Source organism: Cajanus cajan, chromosome 1 (genome assembly GCF_000230855.2).
Source record: "Cajanus cajan strain Asha chromosome 1, NIPB_CcT2T_4, whole genome shotgun sequence".
NCBI classification, from domain to species: Eukaryota; Viridiplantae; Streptophyta; class Magnoliopsida; order Fabales; family Fabaceae; genus Cajanus; species Cajanus cajan.
In genome coordinates, this window is record NC_138517.1 from 74,240,242 (window position 1) to 74,252,562 (window position 12,321).

Here is a 12,321-nt window from a genome sequence, read left to right on the forward strand (position 1 = left end):
TCCGACTTTGATGGTGAATTAGATACAAAGTACAGACCATTATGTTCCTTAGCACTGCCAATCATCATCCCCGAAGACAAATCCTGAAAAATACAGTGAGAAGGGTAAAAAATTATTGCACAATGTAGATCTTTAGTCAATTTACTGGCAGATATGAGACTATATTTTAATCCAGGAACATAAAGGACAGATTTTAGTTTTAGTCCTGACAGATTTAAGTCACCAGTACCAGCTACCATTGATGAATTACCGTCAGCTACTGTAATAGTAACACCTTTATTAGCTTTCTTGTATGACGTAAAGTCAGCCAATGACCCTGTCATATGGTCAATAGCTCCGGAATCTAGGATCCATTCTCCTGTATTTTCCTGTCTAGACAAGAAAGAAAACTGACCATTACCTTTGTGAGCAATGTTTGTTGTAGAGTTTGCTGGTGCAGAAGCTTCAGGTTTGAGTTGAGAGAGTAGGTTCTTTAGCATATCCATTTGCTCATTAGAAAAAATAGCAGAACATTACTTCTTTAAATCTGCAGAAGATTCAGCAACATTAACAGAGGCAGCAGCTTTGCGCTGACTTCTAGGTTTCCAATCTGCAGGTTTTCCACGAATGAGCCAGCATGTCTCCTTGGTGTGGTAAGGTTTTTGGCAATGATCACACCATGTCTTGGCCTCTTTAGGACGGATAGTCTTTAGATCATTTTTTCGAGACACAAGAGCTGAGTTTAGATGAGGATCCTCAATTGTAGGATTGTTTTGCAACATCACTTTCCTCCTACTTTCTTCTCTTCTAACCATGGCAAAGGCTTCCTTGAGAGTTGGTAGTGGTTTGAGGCCAAGGATCCGTCCCCTAACTTCATCTAATTCTTTTGTAAGTCCCTGAAGAAAATCAAATACCCTTTCTTTTTCCAGCATTTGGTCATACAACAATTTATCCTCATAACATTTCCATGAAACAGTATAGAACAAGTCCATTTCTTGCCATAACTCTACCAACATATTAAAATACTCGGTTACAGATTTGTTACCTTGTTGAGTATTACACAAAGTTGACCTTATTTCAAAGCATTGGGCTGAGTTTTGGAGGTCTGAGTACATCTCCTGAACAGTGGTCCATATTTCATGGGCAGTTTTGCAGAAAAGGTAAGTTCTTCCAATTTTAAGTTCCATTGAATTTATCAACCAAGCCATGACAATGGAGTTCTCTGCATCCCAGTTACTGTAGGAAGGATCAGTCATTGGTGGAGCTGCAGAAGTCCCTGTAAGATAGCCCATTTTTTCCTTTCCCTTTGATGACAAGAAGGACCGACTGGTACCATTCTCGGAAGTTTAACCCATTTAATTTGTGTTGGGTTATTTGAATTGAGGGGTTTAGGTCAATAGGTTGGAAGGATGAAGCCATATGGGCTGGGTTGTTTAGGTTTCTCTTGGAAGGCGAAATATTTTCTGGTGTGGATGGTTGTGTGGGTGGCGCATCAGCCATGAAACTTTATTGAATTTTCATCTAAGATGAAGAAGAATTGGCTCTTGATACCATATTATCATAAGTGGAAGAAATCATTCTTCTTATTTTATTCAAATGATTGGTCTAGTACATAAATAGGTAAAACAGGGAAATAAAAAAAGGAAACAAATAATAGGAAATTCCTATAATTAAATAGGAATCTCTATAAATCAGTAACAATAATAAATAATAAATCATAGATCCTAATCCCTGAAATTCTGTAACATAATAATATCCCATAAATTAATCCCTGAAATTCTGCAACATAATAATATCCCATAAATTTTGGGATTTCTATCCAACAAAAACGATAAAACAGAAGATAATTATCAATTTCCTAAATAGATAACAAATAGAAAATAAACTGTTAAATCTTATTCCTCCTAGTGTAGACTCTCCAAACCTTGGGCCTGCTATCTTGCCTTACTAATTGGGCTCTATCAGGTGGCAAGTGGTGGTGCAGAAGCTGAATTCAAAGCTATGACTCAAGGTATCTATGAAGGAATCTGGCTTAAGAGATGCTGGATGAAATCAGAACTCCCATCCATTACACTATGAGGATATTATGTGACAACAAAGTTGCCATAAACATTGTAAAGAACCCAGTCCACCATGATAGGATAAAGCACGTGAAGATTGACCGACACTTCATTAAAGAAAAATTTGACCACGGTATTATAAGTGTTGACCATGTTCCATCATGCAAACAAACAGCAGACATCCTCACAAAGGCTCTTCCAAGGAACACATGAAAACATTAGATCCAATCTGGGTATGATAGACATCTACCACCCAAATTGAGGGGGAGTGTTGGAGATCAGATCATATCACTCAGAATTTGTTGGAGATCAACACATATTAATCAGAATCATTCAATTCTAATTTTCCATAATAGGATTTAATGTTAATAAGATCAATTTTATTTACCCTCCTTTAATTATTTAGATACAACATTTATAGGGAGAATTATTTCCCTGGTTTTCAGAGATAGATTAGTGTGCAGGTTTATTCTCTTGTATTCTATTTATACCACCTTTGTATTTTTCCCAAATCAGAAAAATATACATCATATTTTTCTGAACTTAGCAGTAGTTTAGTTTTTAATTCTCTCTCTGTTTTGCTGTTCCTGTAATTTCTTTTCTTTATTCTTTATTTTCAGTTGTAAAGCAGTAGCATAAGAATATCCCTTCTGTTAATTTGTTGTAACTGCTTACTCTAGTTAGTTAGACCTATAGCTTCTATTGAAGCTAAGCTAACAGCTTCTGTTGGAAGAAGCTGTTAGTTCTATAAATATTGGATTCTAATCTAGATACAAAGTGAGAAATATACAGTCATTCATCTTGAACTCTCTCTCTCAAACTTTAATAAAATTTATTTCGATTGGGCAAAATCAGTAGCAAATAATTGGAATGTTAATTTCTCTCAGCCGGTAGTTTTGTGCAAAAGACCAAGTCACCAGGAACACGAGCAAATTATTTTTGCTCCAATTTATTTTCTCCTAGATTTTACTCTTTTGCCTGTACTAGTGTATTGAATTCTTTGTAGAATTCCATAAAAATTGGGTCATCCAAACTATGTTGTTTTGTCTCATTTAATTAAAAATGGTTCTTCTGACCCCTCTTTTAATTGTTTAGATTCAAACTTGCCAAAAAGTAAAAAAAAAAAAAAAAAAAAAAAATCCCTTTTTCCTCTTTTGCTCATCTTGTTTTCTTTATTAATAATATGAGGCATCCCATTTATTATAATCGATGCTAATAAGAGATCAAGTATATGACTTGATCATGAAATTGAATTAGATAATAGAATATTATTCTTAAATATCTCTAGTTGAGTATTATTGTGATAGACTTCAACCGAAACCTCCTATTACTAAGGTATATAGGAGGCGCCACAAAAGGGAAAATAATGATAATAGTTAGCCGAACAGAATTGAGTTATCTGTTTTATCATTATTGGTTGTCTATTTTAAATAATTTATCTATTTTTTAGGTTTATCTTTTAATAGTTTGTTTTGATTAGTTATCTATTTTCAGTTATGAGATTTATTTTAAATAGAGGATATTGTACCTCTATTGGGGGAAGATTGGGAAGAATTAGGTTTTGGGGTAGCTGGCTATTGGTGTCCAGTTGTAATTCGTCTCAAGAAGCAATATTACGATTAATAAAGTTCCGGCATTCTATTTTTATTAAATCTGAATTTCATATTCGGTTGGTACCAGTTCTATCACTGGTATCAGAGCACCGATCTGGTGCCCTGAAAAACCCACGATTCTAAAAGCTGCGCATGGTAACCACACGAGGGATGGAGCGAAGCATGGAAGAATGGGCTCAAGAGAGGGAAGAGATGAGGACTAGAATGGAACTGAATGAAGCCAGGACCAAGAAAAACGAGGAACTCCTCATGGCAATTGCTGCCAAATTAGGAGTGCAGCCAGGCGAAACAGACAACCACATAACCAGTGGGGATCACAACAACTCCAGAGATAGGGGCAACGAACTGTGGCGCAAATTGGAAATTCCAATTTTTGCGGGCGAAGATGCTTTTGGCTGGACCCAGAAATTGGAGCGCTACTTTAACCTAAAAGGTGTCACAGACGAGGAAAGAATGCAAGCAACCATGGTTGCATTGGAGGGAAGAGCCTTGAGTTGGTTCCAGTGGTGGGAAAGATGCAACCCAACACCTACTTGGGAAGGATTCAAATTGGCAGTTATCAGGCGCTTCCAACCATCCATGATTCAAAATCCTTTTGAATTGTTGTTGTCTCTCAAGCAAACAGGGACGGTGGAGGAGTTTGTAGAGGAGTTTGAGAAATACGTGGGGGCCTTGAGGGAAATTAACCAAGATTTTGCGAAGGGAATTTTTTTGAATGGATTAAAAGAAGAAATTCAAGTGGAAGTGAGATTATATGAACTCACTACCCTTTCAGCAGTTATCCAGAAAGCCATCATGGTAGAACAAAAAAATTTAGTGTTGAGCAAGAAGTCAATTAATAATTACACCAGATCGAATGGATTTTTTCGGAGTAACCCTTCAAGTAAGGTTGTTACGATTGATTCCAAAGCCTTAATTGGAAAGAAAATAGAGGATTCTTCAACAGGGAATACCATGGGCAGTATTGGAGGCAAGACGACAGGAGAAGGGTCTCGTAACAGGGGAAGAGAATTTAAATACTTAACAGGAGCAGAAATGAGAGAGAAACACGAGAAAGGGTTATGTTTCCGTTGCGATGAACCATACCATCGTGAGCATCGCTGCAAGAATAAACAGTTTCGTATGATCGTGATGTGTGAGGATGAGGAAAACGAGGAGGAGGAAGAAGACTTAACTATGCCTGAAAGTTTTAAGTCACTACAATTATCCCTTTTCTCCATGACTGGATTCACGACAGCTAAATCATGGAAAGTAGGGGGAGATTTGCAAACTCAGTCAATCATTATTCTTATCGATTGTGGAGCTTCTCACAATTTTATTTCCACAGAATTGGTGGAGAGGTTACAGTTATCAGTAGAAGACACTCCTTCTTACGTGGTGGAAGTGGGGGATGGACACAAGGTTAGATGTCGAGGAAAATGCAAGGGCCTGCTGATTCATATGCAGAATTTAGACATTATTCAAGATTTTTATTTGTTCAACCTAAAAGGAGTGGATGTTGTTTTGGGACTAGATTGGTTAGCCAGTCTAGGGGAGATAAAGGCTGACTTTGGGAGGCTGGAACTCACATTGAAGAGGGGGAACATTATGCACAAGATTACTGGAGATCCTGCTCTAATCAAGGAAGAGATGAACTTCAGTGCTATTATGCGAGTTTTGAAGGATGAAGGAGAGGGTCTACTTATTCATTATGGAAAGGAACTAGAAATTCCAACAACCGAGCTTAATACCCCTGCTGCAGTTTCAAGATTGTTAGAAGACTTTGGGGAGTTATTTGAAGACCCTACCCACCTTCCTCCTAATCGTAGACATGATCACGCAATACATCTTAAGGAGGGGGCTGAAATTCCCAATCTCAGGCCATACAAATATCCTCATTATCAAAAATCTGAGATTGAAAAGTTAGTTTCAGAGATGTTAGAGGCGGGATTAATAAGGCCAAGTATCAGCCCTTATTCCAGTCCCATCATTTTAGTTAGGAAGAAAGATGGAGGGTGGAGATTTTGTGTGGATTATCGAGCCTTGAACAAAATTACCATACCCAATAAATTTCCTATCCCTATCATTGAGGAGTTACTGGATGAATTAGGTGGAGCTACTATTTTTACTAAGTTGGATCTCAAATCTAGATATCATCAAATTCGAATGAAAAAGGAGGACGTTGAGAAAACAGCCTTTAGAACTCATGAAGGGCACTATGAATTTTTAGTGATGCCTTTTGGTCTCACAAATGCTCCGTCAACCTTTCAAGCCCTCATGAATGAGATGCTTAAACCCTTCCTCAGAAAATTTGCTCTAGTATTCTTTGATGATATATTAGTATACAGTGAGACTTTATCACAACATCTTTCACATTTACACCAAGTTCTTGAGGTGTTGCAGGCTAACCTTTTGAAAGTTAACAAGAAGAAATGCACTTTTGGGCAGACTAAACTGGAATATTTGGGGCATATTGTGTCAGGAGGAGGTGTAGCAGCTGACCAAAAAAAGGTGGAAGCTATGTGTACTTGGCCTAAACCTAAGGATATTAAAAGCCTTAGGGGATTCCTTGGGTTAACGGGGTATTATAGAAGATTTGTCAAGGACTACGGGAAATTGGCAAAACCCTTAACTAACCTTCTTAAAAAGGATAAATTTCATTGGAATGAAGAGGCCGAATTAGCTTTTCAAGACCTTAAGAAAGCCATGACCGAACTGCCTTCTTTGGTTGTACCTGATTTTTCCAAGGAATTTGTAGTAGAAACGGATGCTTCAAGTAAGGGTTTAGGAGCTGTACTGATGCAAGGAGGAAAACCAATAGCCTTTTGGAGCCAAGGGTTATCCGAAAGAGCACAACTAAAGTCAGTTTATGAGAGGGAGTTAATGGCACTAGTGCAAGCAGTACAGAAATGGCGCCATTATTTGTTGGGCAGACATTTTATTATTAGAACTGATCAAAGAAGCCTGAAATTCCTTACTAATCAAAGATTATTTAGTGAAGAACAATTCAAGTGGGCTGTCAAGTTGATCGGAATGGACTTTGAAATTCAATATAAACCAGGAAGGGAAAATTCGGTGGCTGATGCATTATCCAGGAAAGCAATGTACGCTGCTTTATCCCTCCTAGCATCACGAGAAGTGGATAAATGGGACAATGAGGTACAACAAGATCCTAAACTACAACTCATTATTCAAGATTTAATGGTTGATCCTCGTTCACATGCAGATTATACCTTAATCAGGGGCAGATTACATTATCGTGGGAAATTAGTTTTACCCAAAACTAACCCCAGAATTCCCACTATTATAGCAGAGTGCCATGACACCCCTTCAGGCGGCCATTCCGGTTTCTTTCGCACATATAAACGAGTGGCTAGCTTCTTATTTTGGGAAGGTATGAGAGGAGACATTAAGAAGTATGGGCAACAATGTGATATTTGTCAACGGAATAAATATGACACTCTAGCTCCAGGGGGACTGTTACAGCCCTTGCCTATTCCTGCTCAAGTCTGGAGTGATATTTCCATGGATTTTATTGGAGGACTGCCAAGGACAAAAGGGAAAGATACTATCTTTGTTGTGGTAGATCATTTAACTAAATATGTTCATTTTTGCTCTTTGGGCCATCCTTTCTCTGCTCAAGAAGTAGCTGCTGTTTTTGTTAAGGAGGTAGTCCGTTTACATGGTTTTCCTTCTTCAATTGTATCAGATAGAGACCAGCTCTTTCTGAGTCACTTTTGGAAGGAAATTTTCCGATTGGCAGGAACTAAGCTTAAATTTAGTACCGCTTATCATCCTCAAACAGATGGCCAAACAGAGGTTGTTAACCGCTGCCTTGAAACTTACCTACGTTGCTTCTCTAGTACGAAACCGAAACAATGGCCAGATTGGTTGCCCTGGGCTGAATTTTGGTTCAATACCAATTATCATATTTCTGCCAAGATGACTCCTTTTCAGGCACTATATGGTATAGAACCTCCTTTGTTGATTAAGGCTGGAACCATCCCCTCTAAAGTTGCAGCAGTGAATCAACTTAATGAGCAACGCGATCAAATGTTACAGGAACTGAAGCAGAATTTACTTAAAGCTCAAGATCCAATGCGTTCTTATGTTAACAAACATCGGCGATTGGTGGAGTTTGAGGTTGGGGATTGGGTTTATTTGAAACTGCAACCTTACCGTCTCCGTTCATTGGCTAAGAGGCCCAATGAGAAATTAGCTTCTCGTTTTTATGGTCCTTTCCAAATTATTAGTAAAGTGGGTGCGGTTGCTTACAAATTAGAGTTACCAGCTCATTCTAAAATTCATCCAGTTTTTCATGTGTCTTTGCTGAAGAAGGCACTCCAACCGCAGCAACAACCTCAATCATTGCCTCCTATGCTAAATGAAGATCATGAGTTGGAAGTGCAACCTGAGGAAATTGTCGAGTGTCGTGAATCACACACCGGGCAGGTGGAGGTATTAGTGAAATGGCAACAACTTCCTTCGTGCAACAATACTTGGGAATTAGCTGCAGATATTCAAGATACCTTTCCTCACTTTCCCCTTGAGGACAAGGTGGTTCTTTTAGGGGGGGGTATTGATAGACTTCAACCGAAACCTCCTATTACTAAGGTATATAGGAGGCGCCACAAAAGGGAAAATAATGATAATAGTTAGCCGAACAGAATTGAGTTATCTGTTTTATCATTATTGGTTGTCTATTTTAAATAATTTATCTATTTTTTAGGTTTATCTTTTAATAGTTTGTTTTGATTAGTTATCTATTTTCAGTTATGAGATTTATTTTAAATAGAGGATATTGTACCTCTATTGGGGGAAGATTGGGAAGAATTAGGTTTTGGGGTAGCTGGCTATTGGTGTCCAGTTGTAATTCGTCTCAAGAAGCAATATTACGATTAATAAAGTTCCGGCATTCTATTTTTATTAAATCTGAATTTCATATTCGGTTGGTACCAGTTCTATCGTATTATTGTTAATAAGGACACCGATAATTCACAAAGACTAGCATTGGAGTAGACTAATGATCACATCTCATGTGACATAGATATGAGATATTAAGTTTCATATTCACCAGATGAGTTTATTTTCTGGATATTCATGCATAACATCTATTTTTTAGTTTTTGCAAAAAATAAATCATATGATTGCCATAATGTTAATGAAACTCCACATGAACATATAGAACCTCACCAAAAATATAGCAACACTTCACGAAAATTCATGTTTGGCAAAAGTAGTGGACTTCATGAACATATAGAACCTCACCAGAAAAAATATATCATCACTTCATGAAAATTGAAAAATCAAGTTTTCAATAATAGTGGACTTCATGAAGAAAAAATTCATACGTTATACAATAGCATCACTTTAGTTGCAATAAACACACATGAACAAATAGAACCTCACCAAAAAATTGATTCAAAAGTTACCTTTCTGGACTTTGCTGCGGCTGCACTAGCATATTCAGCAAGTTCTCTAGCTGCGAGCAAATCCTCAGAACAGTTTTGGAAATTTGCCTCAAAAGCTTTCTTAGAAGTTTCGGCAGCTGCTTCCTTGGCTGCTTGTTTCTGGTCAAAACACAATACCCTCATGATAGGAAACAGAAAAACCACCAGAGGACTTTATCCAAAAATATAAAGTAAAAAAAATAAGTGGAATTAAATTTTCAGTACCTCAAGATACTCACGGTTCAGGTTTTCCCATAAAATCTTCTTGTAGTGCTTTTCCTCCTCACTGTGAAGGTAGCCATCAACCTAGGCAGCATTTAGCATTTTACAAGGAAAATAATCAATGATTTATTTTGCTAATCAAAATTCAACTTATAGATTGATTCATAAGAAAAGAATTAGACCAAGATATTTTGATTTCTTATGTTCATTGTTTTCAAACTCGGAAGCTGACTCATAGACTCTTCGGAGTTTATATTTATGTTTCCAGGTAGGGAGAACATGCTGACTCACTCACAGACTCAGACCCCTATAGAACTCAAATAAACTCAGCTGGACTCCAGCAAACTTAGATTGAATCACAAGCCTGAGGATGATTTAACAAGTCTGATTGAGTGCTTCAAATTTCCCACCAAGATTCCATTAACAACTTTGTTCATCTTACGTTTCCTTTCCTTTTAACTTCCCTGACTGCACACCAGATAATCATGCTCAAAACGGAGCATGATACTACTGCATCTCATTTGCACCACAACCTATTCCTTCAATAACCCATTGCTACAGCTAGCTGACAATCTTGACAAAAACAACCTAGCAATATTCCATCAAGGCTGAGTGCTCCCACTGATCAGGGAGCCTCTGGTGACAAGCTTGGTTGCTCTGACAATATTCAATCAGTGTTGTGTGATTTAAAATCTGTAATGATCCAACAACTAGACTGGTTTCTCTGAACTTCGGATCTGTGCAAGTGCAGCCTTAGGTAAACTCTTACGAGTTTACAAGTCAAGTCTAAGGATGCTTCACAAATTTACATAAACTCTCAAGTTTGACAACCTTGTTTATAGTTGTTTTTTGCAATCATAATCATAATACATGCCAATTTGGATTGATGAATGGTAGACTATTCTAAACCGTACATCTTATGATTTATTATGACCACATCTAAGTATTCAACAACTTTGATTGATTGATATGGTTTTATTTTCCATTACAAAAACTTGAGGAAACAATATCCAGTCCAATAGCTGCTTTAGGCATAATAAGCAATCCAGTGACGAGATACATTGAAATTCAGCATTGACAGAAAATTATCAAGGGCATGACTAAATAGGAAAATTATAATTTCCTAGGGATTTATATCAAGCTACAAGAATAACAGAATCTCAATCTTAATTCAACATATAAAAGCATTTAAAACACAAACAATAAATATTCAGATTTAGGAATGATGAGCAAAAATGCGACATCAAGAAATGGGATTATTATTGCTAAATGCCAGCATTAAAAGCAGGGAGAAGATTTTATTATTGATTCATTTTCTCTTAACTCTTTAAAATAGTAATAAATCATAAAAGTTGTATACCACACAAGCTTTTCTTTTAATATTTAAAAAAATAAATTGTTAATTAAGAGAACAAATTAAAAAGGGAGGATACGGAAAAAAGAGCAAAACACAAATAGGTATGTTTAGTCTAACATCAACTAGAAATATGACCAATGTAGTTCTTATAAGACTTAGACAACCCTCACCTAACAATATAAATTCTTATAGGGTTGAGCCATTGAAAAAAAGAAAGGAGGTATTCCCACTTATTAGAGCAAAGAATGGAAAGACGGGTATGAATGTAAAATGATATTTTGGTATGAGTAGCATCAATCTTAATCTTGTCTTCCCGACCATAAGTCAACACTTGGTCATCCCCTTATGTTACGGAAAGTTAGGTTCAAACATTTGATGTCTAACATAGACTGAAATTTACAAACAAAATTAATATATTTCTCTGATATTCACTATTTTTGCATTCTAATATTGGCACAGGAAGGGGTGAAGAAGATTATAATCCAATATTATATCTTTTCTTTTTTAGAATTAGAATAAATTAAGTTAGAAAACACAAAGAATAAAGGTGAATTTAGCTTGATAATCCAGGCTTCAATAGAAGTCATAAGAATTAAATCCCTTAAAAACAAGGATCAAAGGAATTGTCCAAAAAATCTTATTATAGTTTTGCAAAAAAAAAGAATAAACGAAAAAAAATGAAAAATAGTAAATTGCAGCTCTAAAAGCAGAGTAGCATGTTATGAATTGCATAACACCAACACATAAGAAATAGCATGGTATTAATCACCTCATGATCATCAATATCAGAAAGACTTTCTGATTCATTTTGAGTTTCTGTGTTCAGATCATCTTCTTTATGTGACTCATCATGCTCACCATCTTTAGTGGCCACATTTTCATTAATCACTGGAAACATTTTAAGCAAATTAGGATTGCAAAACTATGAGCAGAGAAATTATAGTAGCCAAGAAAGATAAAGACAAATGAAAGCCCCTACCAATACTTTCTGCCACTGAGGTATGTAATTCTTCTATTTGGCTCCTGCATTCATTGTTTGACTCTTCCACCAACTAACCAAAAGAACATTCAAAAAAATACGTGAGATTTTATGCTAAGTTAGCTCATAGCACTTTGAAGATTGCAAATGGGCATCATGTCCGAAAAGAGAAAATTCAGTTGACTAGATTAACATTAGATGCTCCTATATGGCTTGTGACATGGTCATGTTCAAGACAATTCATATCATTATCAGGAATTTTGTAGTGGATGCGTTGATGAGAGTAATATTTAATATTAATGACAAATAGGTGCTAAACTGCACAAGATTTTTGGCCTCGTAGCTCATGATATCTTATGCAGCTGATTCTCACTTTATCAACATTCAGTTAGAACTGGAAGATCTATGGGTTTTTCTTGGTGAGGCATGACCATATGTGTTCTGGTTTGAAATATGGCATCAGTGAGCACCTAAGTTTGTGGCATTTACAGAAAGGAAATGCATACTAGCATAAGACCTAGTCAAGGTGTACTTACATTGTGTGATTGATTAGAATTTTCCTTGGAATGTGATTTTATCATTCTCTCCTTCTCCGCACGTTGGAATGCAGGAGGATCCAAACCACCACCAAGTCCACCAGATAGTTTATCAAACTAGAACAATTAGTTGAACAATATATGAC

At 36.6% G+C, this 12,321-nt stretch overlaps 1 protein-coding gene across 1 annotated transcript in view; it reads right to left on the minus strand.

Annotated features, from left to right (window-relative positions):
- The window catches only part of LOC109791779 (secreted RxLR effector protein 161), a 50,804-nt gene extending 38,489 nt beyond the window's left edge, over positions 1-12,315 (minus strand). The window contains exons 1-5 of the mRNA XM_083062515.1: positions 12,176-12,315; positions 11,640-11,712; positions 11,430-11,548; positions 9,307-9,387; positions 9,064-9,201 (exon numbers count right to left, since the gene is read on the minus strand). Coding sequence (XP_082918641.1) covers positions 9,064-9,201; positions 9,307-9,387; positions 11,430-11,548; positions 11,640-11,712; positions 12,176-12,220 — 456 coding nt within the window. The 5' untranslated portion in view covers positions 12,221-12,315. The remainder of the gene's footprint in view (positions 1-9,063; positions 9,202-9,306; positions 9,388-11,429; positions 11,549-11,639; positions 11,713-12,175) is intronic.
- Positions 12,316-12,321: the final 6 nt, after the last annotated feature.